Source organism: Anastrepha ludens, chromosome 2 (assembly GCF_028408465.1).
Source record: "Anastrepha ludens isolate Willacy chromosome 2, idAnaLude1.1, whole genome shotgun sequence".
Taxonomy (NCBI): Eukaryota; Metazoa; Arthropoda; class Insecta; order Diptera; family Tephritidae; genus Anastrepha; species Anastrepha ludens.
The window spans coordinates 99180043-99204299 of record NC_071498.1 but is presented as its reverse complement, the minus strand read 5'-3'; the positions used below and the strand labels follow the sequence as shown (position 1 = coordinate 99204299).

The following is a 24257-nucleotide window of genomic DNA, read 5'->3' as shown; positions in this document are numbered from 1 at the left end:
TTTCTTTTGCTATGCTTTTTTAGTTAACGTGCTTGCTCACTTCCTTTTTCGTTTACCTATTTATTTACTTTGTTCTGCTCTATCCTCCTCGCTTCTAATACACGTTTTGGAACTTAACTACAATAATTTTTATTAAATTTTAATTTTAGTTTTCATTTAATTTAAATTAATCTTGTAGGTCAGTCGCACCTATTTTTCCGCACAATTATTTATTCTACATACAAATACACTTTTTATACATAACTATACATTCATTTATTTACTTTCTCGCCTTATTTGTTTTTCATTAGATCTCATTCTACGCATTTTGCGCTGTCATATTTGAAATTTGTGTGGGTGTGTGTGTGTGAGAGTTGTTTTTCTTTCAGCGCATTAGCAAATACATATGCAGATCTTAAGATCTGGGCTTACGCGAAAGAAAAAATAATGGTTTGCAAAATATTTGTTTTTTGTTTTTTGTTTTTGTAAGTATTTTTATTCACGGTCGCTGAAGCTGGTGAGAGTGTGTGCATTTATCTAATTTTATAAATTTATGTGTGTTTGTTGCCTTTTTTGTAGTTGCACGGCGCACGGCGTGCTATATGTTGCTTCCTCTTTGCACTCACTATTAACTGCGTTTTTAAATTTAGTATTTTACATACATATGTATGTATGTATGTGATTTCAAATATGTGTATAAAGTTAGTATGCGCAAGTTGTTTTGTTTTTGAAAAACATAATTATTTACTTTTTACTTCTGAATTTTTACAATGTTTGCAAAATTTTGCAAATTTTATTCTGCAATTTTCTCTTAATTTTCGACACGTTGCTTCTTTTTTCTTGTTGGTTGTGTGTTTTAACTTTGTTTGCCTTTTTTTGCTACCGCAGTTTAAGCTTTGAAATAATATCATCGTTTCATTAGTGTATGCATTTATGTATTTATGTATGTACTTTAGAATTAGTAGCTACTATTTATACATATGCTATGTAAGTGTGTGTGTATTATTTTTACTTTTAGTCATTCATTTATTTATTTATGTACTCATTATGTATGTATATTTTTACTATTTAATCTTACTGATATTGCCACAATTTGTTAAATATTTCCATTGATTTACTCTACTTGTTTGCGTTCAAGTGCGTTTTTATTCAGTTTTTTTTTTGTTTTCTGTTTTTGTTCTTTATTTCTATTTTTGCCGTGTACTTGCTTTTAAGTCGCATTGAGTAAGGAGATCAACAACTTTCTGCGAAATACGCTCAAATTTGAACTTCGACGGATCTGCCTATGTGTAGATGGGGATGGCTCCACGTATGAGTGTGCATGGTTTTGGTTTTTGAAAAATAGCTTTTCACACAGAAGAAGCTTATAGAGACATTTTAGACAGATACAAAATAGGATTGAAAAAAAAAACAATTCTCATTCTGCTTAATTTAGGTATTTGAGTTATTTAATAAATTTAAAATGTTAAGTTTAGAAATTTCAATAGTAAACAAAGTGGAAATAACTTAATATGAAACAACTCTTTTTTCATTTACAACAAAGCGCAAGGTAAATATGTATGTTAATATACCAGATTACAAAATAGCAAACGTAATTTTCTTTCCTTTTTCTGCTGTAAGTTACTTTGTCTAATCTATTAAAACATATTTGATCACAAATTATATACATTTATATGTATGTACTGGGTATAGTTTACAATTTTTTTAACATAATTTAAATTCATTTCTGCTTGCAGGTTTTTTTACATTTACATTTATCAAATTATTTTTCTTACTTTCACTTTGTTCACAAAGTCTTACATGTAGCCAAAAGTTTTTGTTTAACTTTTTAGATTTTAATTTTGAATATTGTTTTGATCGATCACTGGTTTCCATGCTGAAATTTACGTCTTTTGACTCTATGGGTGCTTAGCGCTTTTTCGTTATCGTAAATGTAGATCGAATTCTAAAATGATAAGAAGCGATCAAAATAAATGTATTAGTGACGATTGACATTTTTTGAATAAATTGGAATATTAATGGATAATAGAATATACATAGAAACTGGAACATCGAATACAAAATTTCGAATATAGAATATCGAATATAGGGTATGAAATATGGAACATAGAATAGAGAATACGGATTATAGAATATTGAATATGGAATATAGAATGTCGAATACAGAATACAGAATTTTCAATATGGCTTATAGAATATCGGACATGGGTTATAGAATGTAGAATATGGATTATATAATACAGAATTTCAAATATAGAATATCGAATATGGAATATTGAATATTGAATATATAATATCGAATACAGAATCGGGATTATAGAATATAGAATATGGAATATGGATTATAGAATACAGAATTTCAAATATAGAATACAAAGTCTCGAATATAGAGTTTCGAATTTCGAATATAGAATACAAAGTCTCGAATAAAGAGTTTCGAATTTTGAATATAGAATATCGGGCATGGATTATAGAATATAGAATATAGAACTTCAAATATGGAATATAAAGTCTCGAATATAGAGTTTCGAATTTCGAATATAGAATACAAAGTCTCGAATATAGAGTTTCGAATTTTGAATATAGAATATCGGGCATGGATTATAGAATATAGAACTTCAAATATAGAATATAAAGTCTCGAATATAGAGTTTCGAATTTCGAATATAGAATACAAAGTCTCGAATATAGAGTTTCGAATTTTGAATATAGAATATCGGGCATGGATTATAGAATATAGATTATAGAATATAGAACTTCAAATATGGAATATAAAGTCTCGAATATAGAGTTTCGAATTTCGAATATAGAATACAAAGTCTCGAATATAGAGTTTCAAATTTTGAATATAGAATATCGGGCATGGATTATAGAATATAGAACTTCAAATATGGAATATAAAGTCTCGAATATAGAGTTTCGAATTTCGAATATAGAATACAAAGTCTCGAATATAGAGTTTCGAATTTTGAATATAGAATATCGGGCATGGATTATAGAATATAGATTATAGAATATAGAACTTCAAATATGGAATATAAAGTCTCGAATATAGAGTTTCGAATTTCGAATATAGAATACAAAGTCTCGAATATAGAGTTTCGAATTTCGAATATAGAATATCGGGCATGGATTATAGAATATAGAATATAGAACTTCAAATATAGAATACAAAGTCTCGAATATAGAGTTTCGAATTTCGAATATAGAATACAAAGTCTCGAATATAGAGTTTCGAATTTCGAATATAGAATATCGGGCATGGATTATAGAATATAGAATATAGAACTTCAAATATAGAATACAAAGTCTCGAATATAGAGTTTCGAATTTCGAATATAGAATACAAAGTCTCGAATATAGAGTTTCGAATTTTGAATATAGAATATCGGGCATGGATTATAGAATATAGAATATAGAACTTCAAATATGGAATATAAAGTCTCGAATATAGAGTTTCGAATTTCGAATATATGTGGAATATCGGGCATGGATTATAGAATATAGAATATGGATTATAGAATATAGAATGTGTAATACAGAATACTAAATACCAATCGATACTTTTTCCGAAAGAAATTAATTCGAATATTCTCTACAACTTCCTAAAAAATTTAAATATTACACACAAAGTTTAAGGAAACCAGTTGTTCAGTATGGAGATGCAAGTTCGTATGTAACAACAAAGTCATCCTTTTATGACCTGGAAATATCGCGCATCAATTATTTTGTTAAATGATCAAAAGTACCGGGAAGGTGATGTTGACTGTTTTCTTCGATTGCCAAGGCGTAGTGCACTTCCAACGGGCTAGACAGTCAATAAAGGCTATTACTTATCCGTTTTGAAAAGTTTGAGAGATGCTGTATGTCACAAACGGTCGTAAGTGTGGGCAAACAATTGTTGGATTTTGCATGATGATAACGCGCCATCGCAGCGAGCCCAAATTGTGCTGGATTATTTGACCAAACACTAAGTAAATAGCATAATGCAAGCACCGTATTCACCTGATATGGCCCCATGCGACTTCTTTTTGTTTCCCAAGTTGAAGTTACCACTTCGTGGAAGGAGATTTCAGTCGATAGAGGAGATCAAATAGAATACGACGAAGGAGCTGAAGCCCATCCCTTTGTCAGCCTACCAGGGGTGCATGGAGGAATGTGTTAAGCGTTGGCACATGTGTGTTGCTTCAGACGGTGTGTGTTGAAGGAGATAAAATAAATTTTGCCTGAAATTTAACTCTGTTTTATTTTATTTAAACATTCCCCGTATTTTCAGATCAAAGAATATATGGTGAATTTTTAAATTTGGGAACATATAGTCCCCTTAGTATTAAAATAGCCTATAAATTTTTTGATGTTTTGAGAAAATGAATTTCAAACTTTTTGTCGAAAGTAGCTCTCAGTCAAATCTCGTTATGTCTGTAAATATTTATTATTTTTTGACTGACGTTTTGACCCACTTTGTGGAACTAGAGTTTGACAAAATTTTTACCACATATAAAATCGACGATGGAGAATCCAAAAATTCAACAAAAAAAATAATAGCCTATGAGCACATAGGCTATTGTTATACTAAGGGGACGATATAACTAAACGGAATGAGTAATTTCGAAATATCTTTGGAAAATTTACTTTTTTGGATTCTCAATAAAATATTTGGCAATTATTATTATTATTATATTCTTAAATATAAATTATAAGAAAAGCTATTCAACAAAATTTTATATTATTTAGTTACAACATTTTGTTTCATTTCCTTCGAGTTATAAAAACGTGCAGCTACAAAAAAAAAAAACCAAAAAAACCATGAGCTGAGTAAAAAAGACAGAGTTTTTTCATGGTAAAAAGCGGATCATTCCACAAAAGTGCTGGAATGAGAGTTAAAATCTTGGCATAAAAATCGAAATGGTTCATTGGGGCAGTAACTTAAAAAGTCGTAAAGAGGTTCACTTACGCAAAAAAAGAGCTAGAAATTTACTTTGTGAGCCGTTTGATTAGAAATAAATATAATTCTTAGAATTTGCCTACCACCAGCTAGAGTGGGAAGATTGGTATGGTTTAAACGACTATCACATGGGGAAGATCATACAGCGATTCCAATAGAAAATCTCTTACAACAAAGATTCCGACATATCTATTAAACTTTATATTTTTCACATAGTCTAATCTGGGAACGTACAGAGTTTATAAACTATTAAACACATATTATTGATCGGCGCTCTCATTTTTATGGGCCCTTACTTTAAATAATTTACTCTAAATATTCTGAACATTCCTATGCCAGTGAGAAGTGTCAAAAATATCGCAGTCGTAATGGCTTCAGTTCAAAATGAAAGAAATCAGTCGATTCCATGCCATTCACCGGCATAACGAATATGTAGGCCAATATGGATTTTACGCCTACAGAACCAACTTTACTCAAGAAGTGCATCTCCATATTTGTTTGAAGCTCTTAAGCTCTTCGAATGGGTTTTCGAAATTTGTGTTATATGCGTATTGAAAAACTATTTAATATCGTATATTTTCGGTAAGAAATTTACTTATAATTTAATATTAATTAATAAAACAATAAAAGCAATAATAATAATTTTAATAGAAATACTAATAATAACATCAGACACGTCTGTGGTTACGGATCAATTAATGGGGGAGCCTGGTTTATGAGGTCTAAAAATTGCATCTCTTTGCGATTTTATTTTCTAAGGAAAAAATTAGTTTAGCACTGCAAAGTTTTTTCTACCTTTTAATGAATATTTAAAAAGTATACAAAATTTGTGTACTGGTTAAAATAAGTTGAAAAAAATGTTTAATATAGAAATTAGTAGAGCGCTGCAACGCTGGAGTTTCCAACTGGCGTACAAGATACAGCTCGTAATAATTATCTAAAGCAAAAAATTCAAATGGATTTCTAATTATCATGATTTTTTATTCTAGATGAACTAAGAAAACTGAGAGAAATTCCAAAATTTCAACTTTTTGGAGGTTTTAAAGAAAAAAATGCCTTTCTAAAAAAAAAAAATACACTTCAACTTAGTATAAAAATCTTGAAAAATTTTGTTTATCTATTTTGTTAGTTCAAATAGAAGAGAATTGAATACTGAAGGGAACAAGCTATGATTCATTTCAAAAGACTCATTAGTTTTTTTTCATTCATGTACGCCAATTCAAAGAAATCATAAAAATGAAAAGTCTAGAAAAGAAGATAAAGTTTGTACTATAGCTGACCGGTCACAGCGTAACTACCTAACGCTCGCCTACCTTTGGCTTTGTGTCTACGGAAATATTGAGAATTAGGCTCTGTAACTTTGTATGAATATTCTGAAATATATTAGAAATCGCTTAAAAAAAAATTGATTTTTTAGACCTTATAAACCAGGCTCCCCCCTTAAGAAATCGACTCCATCTTCGGCAAACTAGCATAATAACTTATACTTCCCACGCCTATTTGTGGGTTTACTGCTTAAATACAATATTTTTTCCACAGATGCTACACAATTTTAGATGAAATTTTCACTATAAATGCTTACATATGTATACCTATATAAGTAGTAGGGATGCCAATCCCGGTGCTGATGAAAAACAACTTTCGGCCTCAGCACTTGTCGGCTGAACTCTTCAAAAATAGTTACAAGCCCTTTCAAAATCATGACAATTCTCCCCACCATTACAAAATATATCAACTTTTTCTATCAACGCATCGGATAAATTATAAATTTTCTGAATGAAGGAAGTTTGCGTAGAATATTTTAATAAATTGTGCGAATTTTACACAAAACTCGCTCTTTCGTTTACTTTCGCGACGGCATGAGCCATCCATTAAAATTTAATTACAAAAACTCTCAGGCTGTAATTTTAGAAGTATAGTTTCAAGCTCTTTATTAATTGTAGTAAAACACAAAAGCTTACTCAGTTCGCCTGTATGAGTAGATTTAATTGTAAATATTAATAACAGATTTTTCAGTTCAAATTAATTTTTTATTAATACAATATATTTTTATAATTCAAAATTTAAAAACTTCTATTGTAATAAAATTTTGTAATAAACAAGTTTTTACTTAATTCAATTTCATATTGAAAGATCTCGGGATTACTTAAAAAATATTCCGTAATCCAGAGAACCCAATTTTCCGCTAGTATTGGCATCCCTAGTAGGTAGGTATATATTGAAAAACCCATTTAAATACTCACATTTACAGCATTATGTTCAAAACCAAAACACTGGAGTGTGCAAAGTTGTCAAATGTCTCAATTAGTTCGATGACTCATTTTTCTCAGAAGTTTTGGTAGTTTTTACATGAATACAACTTTTCAACTAAATTATTTTTGGTACGCTTAAAATCCAATTACGTATATGAGGCGTTAGGCGTTAGTAAAGCAAAAATATAGTTTCAAGTGTTGGTAGAGCTGATATACAATACATATTTATTTATATATATATGTATATGTATGTGTGTGTAAATGCTTGCCGCAGAAATGCGTTATGAAGAGTGATGATTCTGTAGAATAAGTCGAATTTGAAATTGTAGCCGAAGTTCTGTACGATGAGTGAATCTGTTGTTCTTTTTCGGGACGAGGGGGGTTATGGTGGTTATGTCAGCATTAATGCAGCAATAAAAGATAGTTCCGCACACGGTGATGTTGCATACAGCTGGCCATGCCTTGAGAGTTTTTAGGTGATTTCTTGCAGCACCCGTTTTTCTGACGTTTTCTCCTTTCATTAGGGTATTTGAGTGCTGGCTTTTTTAATACAGTTTTGAAATTTTCTTGTGTGTTTATTTTTTTTCAGATATTATTTTGGTGCTGTTGTGTGTACTTTATCTGTTTGCTGCTTTATTTATTTACTTTGTGTTTTTTTTTTTTTTTTAATTTATATAATTGTTGTTTTGCTATGTTGATAGTTTTGGTGTAGACACCACTGCGGCTGCTGCCACTGCTGCCGCTGCCATAGCTGCTGTTGCTGTCGCCACCTCTAATGTTGATTGCCCATGACTTTGACTATAGTCCTGACTCTCAACTGCATCGGTTAATTACAAATGCTGGCCATAATACTCGGCGGGTGGGTAGTGGGGATAGCCTTGATGGAAACCGGGATCACCCGGTGGACGATGCATCATATGCGCTTGACTGTCCATCATATAACCCATGGCGTCATGGCCGTACGGCGATGGACCCGGGTGTGGGGTGTAGACTGGAATTAGTGAATAAAAAAAAAACAAAGAAATTTTAGATAAATTATTACACTCATTTTCCAAATAAATCATACAATTAATTAAAATAACGTTTAAACTAAGAAGTCCTCGAACAGCACTGCTCTAATACCAACCCCAACATGCGGCGTAGCATTGCAGCAGCTACTCGTATTTAGGTCAACATACTGTCATAGTGGATGGCCATCACGCAGGAGCTTATAAATTCTCATTTCTGGTGGCAATAAGGAAGCGTGCCACTGTTTTTACAACCAATGAGTCAGCTAACACAGGCACTGCATTGGAGCACGTCTTGCAATGCAGAATAAAGTGATTGCCAGCAGAATGCAGCTTCAGCATCATAAAATATAAGCTTTATAGCTACTGCGTATGTGAAGACTAGGCACTAAGGATGCGCTTAGCCATGGCTGCTAAGGATGTTACCCAAATCTAATGTAATTTCGAGACATAAAAGTCCAGCATGCTTTTCGCGTGTCTTATTTTTTCTTTTGCCTGATTTACAGAATGTTTTTTTGCAAACACTGCATCTTCTGTATCATTCACTACTTTGCGACATTTCACGTTTGATACTCTTATTTTCCAAGTATGTGTTTTGCCACTCGACAAAACAATGCACTGTCTTATGGAAAATGTGTGCACGTATGAGTATGCACGAGTATGTAACTTAGGCGTTTCTCATTTTGCTTCCTTATTTATACATTTCCTTAGCTTTCAGCTCGGCGCACTGTCATTAATCAAGTACTCAAATGTTGTAATATAAATGTGAAAGTGAGCGCCTTTTCCACTTTCGAAACTGGCAAGCAACTCAGTTAATTTATGTCGGCATAAAGCCGTATGCGAGGAAGTGAAAGGAATAAAACAAGTGGTAAGACAGCAGTTTTGGCTATTAAGTGACAGTAGTTGCAACAATCAGTTACATGTTGTATGTCAGTCTTGCTTCACATGATGCAAGTAGAGAGAGAATCAAGGAGGAGTTTACAATTCTGATTTATTTTAATTTTCTTAAAAAACGTTGCGTTTCCTAGGAGATTTTGTTTTAGTAAAAAATTCTTAATTTGAGCCATAATTAGTTCGCGAAAAATTTATGGAGCTATTAAATAGGGGAAAAAATTTAAATAAAAAATAAAAGTTTTTAATTTAAAAATTAAAATTAAAAAAAAAAATAATAATTTATAAATTAAAAAAAAAGTGCAATTAAAAATTTTTTAAATTAGTATATGAATCAAGTGATTTTCGAATTGAACTCCGTCATTTCCGCAGGCATTTAATTTAATAACATAATATTTTAATTACGGAATTTCCCAACTGTTTAGTATTTTGTGGTCCATTTTCATATATTTTAAAAAACTATAATAAATGCTGCTGCTATTGTTAGGTTCACATAACACAAAGTTTTTTAAGAAATTTTTGTAAAGTGTTTTTGTCAATAAACCTCTTTTACTTACCTGCACGATTCGATTGGTCGATCATTGGCTGCACAATTCTTCGCCTCGCATTGATAAACCTGAAATTGAGGACGAAAGAAAATAATGAATAATATAACTTAAAAAGTTTTTAAAAATGTTATGTATGCCTGAATTTCCGGAAAAAAGAGTATCGTTAGAAATAAAAAAGTAAAAGAATGACGATATATTTATAATATCGTGTGTTTTTTAGCTGCATGGGAACTATCGATATCGATAACTATGGTTTGACAGCTGAGAACAGCAAACTGTATTAACATTTCTGTTTTGTAAAACTTGGCAAATCATCATGAAGTGCTTAACGCCAGAACAACGCTTCCAAATTGTGGAAGTTTACTTTGAAAGACAAAAAATCTGTTCGCGAAGTTCACAGAACGAAGTGTTGAATACGCAAAAATGTTGATTCGTCGTCATTCTAACTTGTTGGCATTTGTTCTTCGACTACGTAGAGAGTTTTACGTAACGATCTTGGCTTACGTGCGTACGTTGCTCGTGCAAGAATTGAAGTCAAATGACCATCGTTTGCGTCGCATTTTTGCTGATTGGGCTCATTTGGGTTTATTATTCAGATTTATAAGAAAAGCAGTCAAAAATTCGACTGACATATGCCGGATATCATATTAAAAAAATAAATGAAATTTTTTACCCGATTATAATTAAAAAAAACCATTTCTTTGTAGGTATTATCACAATAAGTCCTCAAACTTTTATAAAAACGTCCGACGTATAATTTTTTCAACGAAATTCTCTAAGCAAGAGATCAATCGCATAACAATTTTTGTAAAAAACTTATTTTAAATTTTTGTAGTGGATGCTTATTAATAAAATAAATTTACTACGTTTATTATATATAGAAACCTTTTTAATTTTATTTAATGCTTAAAACCTCTTCATGAACATTTCTTTTATACGTAAATACTGCCGGAATAAAATGTTTCTAAGCTAAAAATAAATATATATTTATTTAAAAAATTAATTCATAAATATTTAAATATTCAATTATTTTATAGAACAATATGTTTTCAATCATTCGGGCTAAGTAATTATTAGGTTTTTATTTTGTTCAAAAATAATAGCATTTTCCAGCAGTGGTTACCGAACACAAGCAAATGCTAGTAAATATGAAAGAGGGTTTTTGACTTTCGAGTACTACGTTCTCCGAAGACGAATCACCCTTCACAAAGCCAATGCGAACTCTCAAATATCGGCTGAAACAAAAGAGTTTTTGAGCACTCAAAAGATCAAATTAATGGGTTATCCGCCTTATAGCCCTGATTGGGGGCCTAATGATTTCTTTTTGTTTCCGAAAAGCAAAAATAAAATGTGAGGTCAACGGTTTATCGAAATCTGGCAACGAAGTTTTGCAGTTTGTCAATATCGATAATATTTCGATGGCTGCCGGCATATAAAATTTAGAGAATGAAACAAACTAAAATAATAACAGCTTAAACACAATGTTCATCCAACACACAATGAAAACACAATTCTCGCAAGCTTAAAATCTGCAAATTCTTAGCGGAAACATATCATTAGAGGGTTTGTTTTGGAAAATTTGTTATGAGGGAAGTTTCAGTCACACATTTTCCGTTTTAGCTTTTTTTTAATTGCATACTGAGCTTTGGAGTTTTTTTTTGTTTTCCTTCTTCACTCCTCTCGGGAGTAAAGGGCCTCGACAAGACTCAGTCATTCCCATGGCAGCTGGTTCTACGTTACCGGAATGACTCGGGTTTTTCCCAATCAAGGGCTGCCCAGTAAATTAGCCCTGTCTAGTGTACCGTATCCCACAAGACTCAGTCTTGCGTTAGTTTCGTAAATCTATTTTGATTTCTGACAGGGTAGGTGATTAGCCAGCCGCTACCAGTACTAAGTAGTGGGATTGCCCACCTGTCGTTGCTTAGGAACAACGCCTTCTTACTGCTAGGAGAGCCATCTGTGTTTAGCATTTTTCTGGCAGAAGGATCGCACAGATGGTTGAGGACTTCGCTAAATTTCGTGTGTCTGCGCTATTACCGTGATCGCCCGCTTCCTCTTGCTGGCGCCACTGATGCAATGCTACTGATTTTGCTTGTTTTAGCAGTCACAATGCAAATAATGCGCAGACTATTGTTCGGGACTAAGGATGGAAAGGATAAGTTCCTGCGGTTGAAGAATACTTTGGTGTTGTTTTTTTTTGCTTTAGTGTATTAAGGACCTATCGCAGAATTTGATGACAGATATTCTTGTGGTACATTTTAACAAGGAAAATATTCTCTGATGCCAGTGTCTTTGACACTTTACCAGAAAGAAGATATAGTTTCGTCGTGCTTAACACATCATAGATCTAAAATTTAAGGTTCATATAATTTTCTATGCCGATTTATGCTAAATTGTGATTTGTGCTTGTAAGAATTGTGCAAAAGAGTGAAAACTAGGAGCCCTTCAAAAACCAAAAACAAAATAAAAAGGAAACAAAAAACAAAAAAAAAATTAGACGTACCTACTAAGCTTTCAAATCGCTGATACTTGCGTTTTTTTATCTCTTTTACCAGAATCTGTTGGCGGAACCTTGATATTTTTGGTATTTTACAGTGTTTATTCTAAGTGGAAAAAGTGCAGCACTCTTTTTAATTGTTGCTAGCAACACTAATAACACGAAGATATTAACTTAAAAAGCATTATATAAATACTATCCAGTTATTTATTGACTTATTTTATTTATTTCTATATACATTTGTAAATGTTTTTTAATTTTTCTTACATATTAAAATATGTTTTTGTGACACTTGAATCACTTAGGTACATATGTTTCACTTATTGACTTTGCTTCCTGTGCACATACAGAAATGCATACTAACGCCGTTTGTGCAACACCCACTCATACGCTTGCTTTTGAAAATAGCGCAACCCAAATGCAATTCAATTTTTCTAAATTTGCGAAAAAATGCAAAACGTAATAATTCAGCCTTCTTCCTGTCTGTTAGCTTGTCTGTCCGCCTACCCTGCCCGGCCACGAACTGTAAACTGCTACCACCACAACTACAGAGTTGGTGAATTGACGCAACAAATTATAAAAAAAATAATTACTTTAAAGTTATGGCGGTGTTTTACAACTAAATTGGCAATCGTTTGCGCGTAAAAACAACAACAACCAAAGCGATAACAAAAACACGGCCAAAGTACAAATAAAGCCGACTTTGATGAAATATTGCATTGTGAGAATTTATTAAAATTAAAAAGTGCGGCAGCTTGAAAATCCCAACAAGCACAAATACAAATGCATATAGAAAAACACAGCTTTGTATGTACAAAACAGTCGCCACGCATTATTTTATAAATTATTTATGAAATCCGCACAATCCACGCAATTCACAAGCCAAATCAGCGGAATGATTGCAAGGCTGATCAGTTGTTGTTACCGCTGCGCTGGTTTAGGCTTTGGCTTAAAGGCTGGGAATGGGTTAAGAGAGCTCGTAAAGCAACGTAGAGAAATCCGCTACAGTTTTATTTTTTCCTTTTCATATTCGTTGTTATTCGTTTTTCCTTTAGCAACAATAGAGTTATACAGATGAATACGTGTTTGCTTGTGTATGTGACATTTTTTTGTAGGTAGCCGTAGCCATCAACGCTGAAGCAGAGGAGAGGCGGCAGCAGCAGTGGAAAAAAAACGTTTGTTATGATTATTGGTAATAAATACAGGAAGAAATAATAAGGTACGCTATAAGTATGGCAAAACGAGCATTGCTTATTATTAAACAACAACAACAACAGCAAGAACAAAGCAAATATCTTCCACCAATGATGATGTGAATGCCGGTAAAGAAAAAACAACAACCAGCAGATTATACGTAAAATCATGATAAAAGCGAAAATGCCGCCAATTCTGATTATTTGCTGGGGACATTCGCCAAAGGCCCGACAGGCCAACCGACAAACACACACAAGCCGACAGGTTGCAAGAACACTAACTGACTTACAACCCAGCGAATGCACAAATCTGAAAAAAATGTGTGAGTAAGTCTTGGAGAGAGACACATTTGCCACACACACACACACACACACACACACACACATGTAACAGAGCACTCCCATAGAAGTAGAAGGCTTTTTATGCAATCGTATATGTTTTGGTTGTGGTTTCCCCAAAAGGCTGTAGACCCAAGCAGATGCATACAAAAACCTATCTGCTCAGGATACTTGGTGAAAAAACGCAAACAAAAAGGAAACTAAGTTGACCACTAGATTGAGTGGATGGTCAACTTTGGCATGTTGAAATGGCTGACTGTCAGACCGACTGATGCACTGTCTCACACGGCTGGTGCATAACTGTTATTTATCGACCACAAATACTGATTTCTTGGCAACCACAGGCTTTTTCGCATTATTTCGGGACACCCAAAACGACTACAGAAAAATGGGGGAAAAAATTAACAACAGCAAAAAATTGAAATACCGAAAACGTAATAAAAAAAAGAAATAAAAGAAAAAATAAAATAAAATAAAAATAGTAAAAGCTACCGAAATCTGAAAAAAAAAAATTTACTCCAGCGACTTTGCAAATGTTGCTACTCAAAAAACATCTACAATAACTACGCTCCAGAGCTGCCTGCCAGACAGGCAATGGACAATACTTTTATTGCAGCGGACTTGCTTAGCAATTTTGTTTTTATTTAATTTTTTATTTTCTCCTTTGTGAAATTTTGACATTTTTTGGCAGCCAACAAATCGAGGTTAATGCACTTATGCGATTTTGATGCGCTCACTTTTGTGGCAGGGCGCTTCTACAGCGCAGCGAAAATGCCCCTTTAAATGTGTTGTGTTCTCTAATGGAGATTTTCATTTTTTTGCTTGCCACATAAAGCGACGCGTTGCCAAAAGCCGCTTCGGGATTAACTGCTCGTAGTTTTTAAACTCTTTTTTTCACGATGTTTTAGCTTAAAAGTGAATTTGATGCAACGCCTATGAATCGTTTAACAGAACTAAAGAGAATTTGAGTGGACACTAAACTCGGAATTTGGAAATAATGTAAACGCAGCAAAAGTAAAAGCAAATGCAGTTACACACATATCGTGTATGCATATATAGGGTTTTCCAGTAAGAGCGCTTCAACTTTTGAACTTTTTTGAATAAAACACAAACGGTTTGACTTTTTTAACTAATTTTTTTTTATTATCGAGTTTGAACATATACATTTAAGTATGAAATTCGATTTCTTTTGCATGACCACCGCGTGCACGTTTTAAGAAGTCCAATCGTTGAACTCAATTTTCGACCACTCTTTTGCATAAATCGGCCGAAATTTCAGCAATTTCACGTTCAATATTGGCTCTGAGCTCACAAATCGTCGCCGGCTTGTTACTGTAGACCAATGACTTCACATAACCCCAAAACGGGACGGCTTGTTAAATGGACCGTAAAATGACCGCAATGCTCTTAAAGTAGCAGCAACATAACTATTATTTTCATAAAAAATTTGCACGATTTGCAATCGTTGCTCAAGTGTGTAGCGTTCCATGATGAGATGTATACTAATGAAGTTTACAAATGACAAGCGAAAAATAAGAAATATAGCGTCGTTCGCCCTCCCTATGGGAAAAAAGTTAAAGTGCACCTATTGAATAACCCTATATAAGTAGATATTTGGTAAGAATTTTCTAAAAAGCAAAAAAGAAATTGTAAGTCCCTTCGACGGCTAAGCGCTTCCTTTAGTGCGGTTGTAAAATTCAAATGGTCGCAGACATTTATTTTGTATAAATGAAAATAGTGAACATTTATCATATCTTGAAATTTTAATTTTTGATGGATATTTTCGATAAAACTTTTTTTCTCGCATATTTCGAGGTGCATTTACCAAATTGTATGAAACAAAGCGGATTAAGTGCAGGATATTTAATTTGTATGCATACATTGTGGTGCAAAATTAATCACCCTATGCAAATGGTGTCGTACGTTTGTTTATTATTCGCTACTGAATTTGTATCACCTAAATACTTCATCGCTGCGATTTTGATGAAACTTGATAAATATATACTATTGTTTGAAGTTTACTATAGAGCAGCATAAATTGTGTAAAAGAGGATAGGAAATGTTGAGTGGTTACCGAGGTATAAGTGATTAAAACTTTGATTTTTCTTCGAGTTCTAAGTCAAATATTTATCCGTCTAAGAGAAGCCCAAAGAAATATTCTCTGAAAATTTTTTTATGTTCTTAAATTTAAGCTGAAAAAGGGAAATAATAATAACGTGGTCTATCTAGAGTTTATAATTTTATTGTGTTTACTCTCGTCAATAAACCAGAAACACAATTTCAATCAAATGACCTCCACGGCTAGCCTTACAATCAGTCTACTCTGTAATTCCATTTTTTGGTGCATTTTCGCGGATTTTTGACATTTATCTCACTAAGGAAATTTTCAATTTCAGGTTTGAATTCTTGAACCGCCTCTGGATGGTTGGCGCAGCATTGGCGCTTTTAATCATATTCAACCAGAGTCTAAATAAGTTAGAGCATATTTTACTTAAAAGTGCCTTATCTAAGTCATAGTCCAGTTAAAACTGGCTTTTTCGCTTAGAGCCAGCTCTAATGTTAGATCAACGAAAAAATTCCACTAAAGCAGCTATTAAACCAGGCAAATCAAACGAAATCTCAATTTTTGTGTGTGCGCGCAGCGTTTAAATTGTGTTTGCTTTGATTTCGATTGTGAGTTTAGATTTCTTTTGGAAAAGGATTGAATGTGTACTATTTTGAAGAAATTGGCACCTAGTATAAATGATTCGCGATTATTAAGAATGCCAAAAATAATTAAATAATATTTAAAAATATTTCAGGCATCTAAAAATTATTTATGCACATATGAGCACAGTTTTTTTTTTTTTGGCTTAATTCTTCATTTTGAATTTGCAGCAAAAGAATTTCCACCTTCAGCCAACTCCCCAGAGTCCTGCTGCCTTTAACTGCTCCAGTAAACGATGAGCTGAGTAAACGCCTCCATATATTTTTTGGTAAAATAATAGAAGTTCACTTAAAGTAGGCTCATGATAGAGCAAGACTGACTATTACATACTTAGAAAGCTTAGCTTAGCTTTATATTTTAACTATTACTCTAACTCCAAAGTGTGCTCTAATGTAGGACTATGAACGTACCAAAAAAAAAATTCCAACTTTTTCCACACACGGAAAGCGACGTATTTTTTAAATGTCTAACCCCCGTATTATTCTTAGTTTTACTAGACATACAAATTGAGTAATATAACCCTAAATATATAAAAATTGGAATTCTTGTTAGTCAAATTTTTGACCACCAGGGATAATAATTACACTGTACATAGAACATAAAAAAGTAGCAAGGATGGGCAATGGATTGTAGTAGAAAAGACAAACAAGATTTTTTTAGGGGAGTTCAAAGTTCTCTTTTTTTACATAGGTATTCTTATGGTGAATCAGCACAGAAAGCCATGTGAACGGACAAGGGATCTGAATTTGTTTTTAGATGGAGTTGAAATCCCCACTTTTATTATATGTAGCTGCTTAAATAAAAAATATATACATTTTTAACAAAAAAAAAGTAAAGAAAAAGAAAAATCGCGCACTTAAGGATTAATTGTTCCGTATGAGATTCTAGACGCTTCAAGTGTTATAACTTTTTTGTGTATGATTTTAACAAAACAGTTTAGAAGCAAATTTTAATGAATTTTATGGTGCTTGAGATTGCTGAAAAAAAGTATATCTTCGGGGCATACAACTCTCGGTAAGCCAACTGTGTAAAAACGAGTTCGGAGCTCGGATAAGGCATAACAACGACATATAGAACTCTTCAAGCTTGAAATAATGCCCTACATCTTTTGAAAGTCGTATAACAAAAAATTAAGTTATTTAAAAAAAACCATTTCAATGGTTTTTAGAAGGATCCAGAAAAAGATTTTTTTATGGTGCCGAAATCCTTTTAAGGTAAATTTTCAGTGTACTCGTGAACTTTCCAAGGTTTTTTTTTGTATGGCGACGGACCAGGCCTAATGTACCTACCTGTGCTGGTCATCCGAAAAAAAATTTCTATACCACTTCGAAACCAAAATAAAAAAATGTTGAAAATAAAAACTAAAATCTATTTATTAATTTTTCTTAAATTAGACGAGAAAGCAAAATGTGAGCCTAATAAATAATAATTTTTTTTCAATACTAGTTGTATAAAGCCTTCGTTATCTTCTTATTAAATTTAAAACCCCCTTTCATACATCTTCCCGCATCAATTTTGGTATTTAAACTTCAATTAAGATATTTAATTTAATTTTAAGAATAACAATTTATCTCATTTCGTTTAAAAAGCATTTCCATTATTATCATTTTATTACTGTAACGAGCATCCAAATATTGGCATTCCTTTGAATCACCCAAATTTCTACCGATGCGCTCCGAAATTGCTTTCCGCACCATTACAACAAAGCATAAATCATCTAAATTAGCATGTCGAATGTGCAAGCAACCCTTAATTGTAGGCGTACAACAAAAACAAAGAATCTTCACGAAAAAACATAGCATCAACAACAACTAAACATATCGCAGTTATACAACAACAGCAGCACACGCGCATCTAACCGAACAACCTGTGCATATATACTCATACATACATACACACATACATTTACAGGAATTGTTTTTTTTTTGGCCTGCGCTCCATAGAATATAAAGTCGTAAACACCCTTCAAAAACGCCATTTTACGAGCATTTCAACAGCAACAAATTGCATGGCAAAACAGCTTAACTGGACTGGCAAACATACACACACACACATACGCACACTTGTTTCACTAGAAATCCACATGTACACAAATCAAATGCATTGAAAAGACTATGGCGCGGCGCCTCAAGCCCAACCACCCACTGGAAACACCCTCAAAAAAGTAGCAACGAAATTTGCTCCTTTTTTATTTACACATCCGCATATCATTTTTGTGTTTTTGTTCTTTTCATTCTTTTTTCAAAGAAAATTTGCCCAGTTGCTTGTGATTTGTTTGATGAATTCTTCTGCTGGCGCTGTGTACGGGCATGTGTGGCGCTATTGTGGACCAATGATGCCATATCTGCCTGGCTACCACCTAGGTCAGCATGCCTTTTGGCAATAGATACGTGTTTGTTGTTGATGGCCATGAGGCGAATGGCAATCGGTATTAAGCAATCGAGTGAGCGATTGAGTGAGTGAATGGATGAATGAATGATTTGTGCGCGTAGAGCGCAACTGCGATTTATGAGTGTTTAAATGAGTATTTGGGTGGGTTAAATAGGTGGCGATAAAGACAAGGCATAGGCGTTTCTATGGGTGGGGCCTCAATGGCTAGCAGGCGGGAAAGTTAAGAAATGTTGTTGCCAAAAAAATATGCAAGCAAATTGAAGTAGGTAGCAAACGATTTTTTTAGCAACTATGTCTACTATCTACTAAGTATAGTATGTATGTGTATATGTATGTATGTGTGAATATATTCATATGTAAAATTAATTTATGAGTACAGGTATCCCTCGTATAACGCGATAGTTACGTTCCAGAAGAATTGCGCGTTATGTAATTCCGCGTTATCTAAAACATAGTTTTCATATAAATTTGGGGGTTATGTTCCAATAGGTTTTTTTTTAAATAAAATACATACAAAATAACAGATGCACATATATTTCAACTCAATACTAAAGTTCAGACTTTCTTATAATATACAATTAAAAACACAAAACAAAAAATTTAAAAGCAAACTAAAACAAATTAAAGGATTATTAAAAACTTTATTGTTGTTCTTCAAACTTCATATGGTAATTAATCTGTTTCACTGTCTTCAAAAGATCTTTGCACGTGGGCGTTTTGGGGGAGCAAGAGCTTCATCAGAAGATATTTCTTCAACATAGTTTTCGCTATTGGATAAGAAACTAGTTGTGGGACCTTGTGGTTCTTCTACTGGTTTTATAATTGCAAAATCAGTTTTTGGTGGGTGGTTTTTTTAAGCTCCTTTTCAATTTCGTAATAAGGTGCTAGATTAATATCTATTCTATCTATCTAAGGCAAAAAAGGGTAATTCCCGGTTTACATTAAAAATACATTACATATTATAAATATGTGGTACGCAAATTAGTGTTAAGATTTTATAATTATGTATTTTCCCCTTCGCATTATATAAGCCTAAATTTCGCGTTGTACTGAAACCTAATTTTTCCAAATCGCGTTATATCGAAACCGCGTTGTATAAGACCGCGTTATACAAGGGATACCTGTATATATGTACATACAGGCGTAAATTTACATATTTGCTTGTACTTATTTAAATTCATTTCAATGTTAGCAGGCAGCACTCGACAAGCTTTCTCTAACAATTATTTCAGTGTAGCAACTTTTCATGTCAACCAAGCAACAGCAGCACAGCAATTTCTGCTATTAAATTCCAAAGAAAAAAATAAATACCAAAAACTTTAAACTATCGCATGTGACAAATTTATTGCATACACAATTTTTTCTACACTTTTCACTAGACAATTATTTCCTACTCAATTTACCACGCTTTTCCACTCTACTAGTCTGTCCTCCATTCGCGCAGAATGTTAGATGGGAGTCTCCTCTAGTCATCTGAGCATGCCAAACCGATGTTTTGGTGAGCGCGTGGACCAGCTAACAACTTCATCATCAAATTTGAATATTATGCGACAGTCGCAACATTTTGACAGTCACAAGCAAAAATGTTTCCTTTCTTGCTCTGTTGGCTTGCTGGCCTGCCTGCCTTGTTTGTTTTCTTCGGTTGCCTGTCAGTGGATATCCGTGTGCTCTACTGCCAAGGCAGGCATCATATTACGGGTACTGCAACATGCAGTTTGCTACACTACGAGTGCATGCCACATGCAGTCGATGCGCGTACCTTGTGCATTACCGTTTCTTTTGAGGGGATAAACTTAATATATATACGTAGTTGAGGTACTGAATTTTTTATTAGACAGCAACGAGAGGCACTACAACACATACTATACATAAGTGTGGAGAAAAATTTCTTGTTGGTGGTAGAAAAAAAATACAAAAAAGGTGAAACAACATTTGCGACAATGTCAGGCGTATAAAATCATATGAAATGTTTGCAACACGAAAGCTTTATGAGAATTGCGCTGGAACACGAATAAAAGGGAGGTGGACAGTGAGGAGAACGGGTTGTTAGTTTGGTACTACACGCAAGTGCCTATGTGGAAAAAGGAAGAATCTTCTAAGATGGGTAAGCGGCTTCAATTACATATAATATTCATAGTAGAAAATTGGTTCTATTCGAAAGAGTTTTAGATTTGCAATTATTTTGCGCTGTTTAATAAAATAAATTGTTTTAAATAACACCTATTAAGTATTTGAAATCAGTGAAAAAAATCTCAGCGCGCACTTTTATGAATATTAGGGCTATTTTCCAAAACAAATATTTTTGAAAAATTTTTTGTAAATTTTTTAATTTTTTATTTCAACTTAGGGTAATAACTATAGCACAGCGACTTATTGATAAGTTTACACAATTTCACTGTTTTTTATTTAATTTAAGTATTTTTTGTTAAAACATACTTCAAGTTTCAAACTGTTTGCAAGTTAAGAAAAAAATATATAATTTTCATTAAAATTTTTCATTTCACATTTTTTAGTCAGTACATTTTTAATCTATAGACAAATTTTAAGCGTGCAGTTTTATAGCCATTTGACTCTCTAAATCAAGAACAAGTTTGAAGTGGTTCAAAAAATGTATTGATTTTTCAATTTTTTTTTGCGGTGGTGTTGAGTGTTTTCTGCCATATACGAAAAAACTTCGAAAATGCATAATAAAAAAAACAACACAAAAAATAAAAACCAATAAGTTGTCAAAAATTGTCAATAAGTGCTAAAGTTATTTAACGCAGTGTGTACCCAGCTAACCGAGTGACCTCCCTTATTATGGTAATCACAATTGTCCACAAGAATTTATTTTTATCGCACGAAAGAGTCAATGCGGCATTTCTGTCTTCAAAAAGGCCGCATATAAATATGTATGAATAAATATACACAATCATATTATAATTTGCGATTTTTTCACAAATTTCACAGAAAATTTTTCATGAAAACTATTGCGGCTCTAAGTTTTTCAGAGAAATTACTTTTTGGCAGTTTTTTAAATACATTTCCAATTAGTATGCTACGCTATCTTTTTTTTTTTTTTTTGTTTTGTCGGGACAACTAGCAAGTGCAGCACTCAGACATTAATTGAGTCCATTGTACTAGATCTTGTGGTGCCAAGGAGCCAAGATGGTCGCTTCTTAACACATCAGTGCCAAAGTGTGCTACGCTATCTCTTTGAAATGAAAAAGGTTCGTATTTGATTGTTTTTTACAGCTCTGAGGTAAGCTACGCTTGAGAATACGCTTTCAACCATCATTGAAATGATTATGCTTTCTGAAGAAACTACAACAACCATATATGTGACCTAAAAATGTATGGTGCGATCATGGTGCAGTAGTGTGCTTTGCGGTATGAAATAATCTGAATCTTTGCTGAAAATGAAAAAGTAGCTAACACTGACTTTTTCTATTTCGCAGGAGAGAAATTTTGAAGTTAGCACTTAATTTTTATAAATTTATGATGAGTTTAGTAACCCATGCAACCTGGGTGTAGTTAGTAGGAGGGATGTTGATGTCGGGTGGGCAAATAGGATCCTTTCCTCGCCAATTCGTCTGCTGCAAAATTACCTGGCACCCAAAACATGTGTACAGTTGGCCAACTCACACACTTCACACACACAGCTGATAAAAATAGTCCTTTTTTATGCCAAAGGTTTTGAAAGTTGATTTAACTTAATTAGTTAAAATTTACGTAAATTTTCTAGAAACAAAAATACAATATTACAAATGTTTTTTTGGTTCTTGCATAGTACTTTATAAGTATATTACACAAGGTGGCGCAAAATTAATCATCCAATTTTTTCTTTGAATAAGTTTTTTACTAAATAAAAAAAAATTTGATTGATTGAAATCTTTATTTTATCGTCAACGCGCTACCTTGATTATCTGTTTATACACTACAACTGTCTAGTTTAGAAGTGTCAAATATGATCGACGTATGACGTCATTTGCAAAAGTTATAAATATTCCTATAGGATGACTAAGTTTGCGCCACCTTGTATTTACCTCAAAATTTAAATGGTTTCACATATCAAAATTTTTAACGGAAGGTTATTTCAAAATGAGTTAGGCCCCAAGGAACATTTTCAATTGCCGTTGTTTCGAAAACTGGAGCCAACCTGAAAAAATGGAGAACGCCTTTAAATTAGGAAGGTCTCAATTGAGCAAAATCGTCTATTAAAACCTTTGTAAAAATTGTGAGTTTGCACAGCGTTATCAGATTGCAAGATAAGAGAGGAAGCGGTGCGTAGTTGATTCTTAGTATAATCGCTTGAAGCTTAGCTTGAAAACCCTTGCGGTGGTCTTAATTTTTGATCTCATTTCGAAACGACTAGACGCGACTGTGGAGTTGACAAGTCTAAATAATTTTCCTATGTGCCACTGAAAATATTGATGCAGAGAAGAAATGTCCAAGAGTGAGTGAGCGCGTTGAACGGTCTAAGTGTTAGGAATTTGGGCACGCTAGTCGAGAGTGGGAAATTTTTTTTAATATATTGCCTGTGTGCACTGATTCGTCATTAAAACCTTATCTTCATTTTTGCTTAAGGCGAACTAAGGAACTATTTCTTTAATTATCACTAAATATATTATAAGAATTTTTCCGACTTAAACAAATTTTACTTCGCTTATCTTTGAATAGCCGACTATAGGCAAAGAGATAACAGGTCAGTTTGATAGGTATATATAAGTATATACGTGTATATAAGCACGCATGTTCTTCACATGCACCAAATTCCCCATTCGGATTCAATTAAAATATTTGCATCAAACTTTTCGAAACAGCAAGTGACAAAACAAAGAAAGAAATCTCGCACATGCGTCACCCAAAGCTTACCAACTACCCAGCGTTCCTCCCGAAAGTCCATGCACAGCATCAATTAAATTAAATTTTGCGCTCACTCGAGCACACTAATATAACCAAATATCGGAAACAAACCCGGAATATATAAAATACATTAAAACCAACAAAGCAGTCAACCAAAAATTAAAAAAAGCAGAAAGTATTTATATATTTTCTGATATTACATTTTTTTCTTGTAGTTGGAAATTGCAACACTCCGCTCTTTGAACGCCAACAAATCCACGCCACACTTAGTAGAAAATATGCACGAAAGCGTAAAGAAATTCGGCTTGCGCTTTTCCCACCAACACCTCATAACAAAGCAAGCGTAGTGAGCAAGTGGAAAACGCCCCTGCATGCTTCAAATGAAGTGCATAGAGAAGAAAAAACTGAAATATAAAACAGAATGTAGACACTTTTGGTAATTTATTGCCTGACACCTTGGCGATTTGCTTGTCGCAAGTCGAAATAAAGAAAGCAAAAACAACAATAACAACAAGAGGTATATCAGAGAAAAAATAGAAGGCAGAAAAAATGTGAAAATAACACCCAAAATCAACCGGCGGATGCTGAAATCCAGTGGGAATATCGCAGGCGGCATAAACGTAGCATATTTATAGGCTAAAAAGTGGGTTTGACGCTTTGCCG

General features: G+C 33.2%; 1 protein-coding gene across 1 annotated transcript in view; it reads right to left on the bottom strand.

The window, feature by feature from the left end:
- Nucleotides 1-1092: 1092 nt before the first annotated feature.
- LOC128854888 (homeobox protein homothorax) overlaps nucleotides 1093-24257 on the bottom strand; it is a 304609-nt gene continuing 281444 nt past the window's right edge. The window contains exons 7-9 of the mRNA XM_054089344.1: nucleotides 9632-9690; nucleotides 7168-8167; nucleotides 1093-1924 (exon numbers count right to left, since the gene is read on the bottom strand). Coding sequence (XP_053945319.1) covers nucleotides 8007-8167; nucleotides 9632-9690 — 220 coding nt within the window. The 3' untranslated portion in view covers nucleotides 1093-1924; nucleotides 7168-8006. The remainder of the gene's footprint in view (nucleotides 1925-7167; nucleotides 8168-9631; nucleotides 9691-24257) is intronic.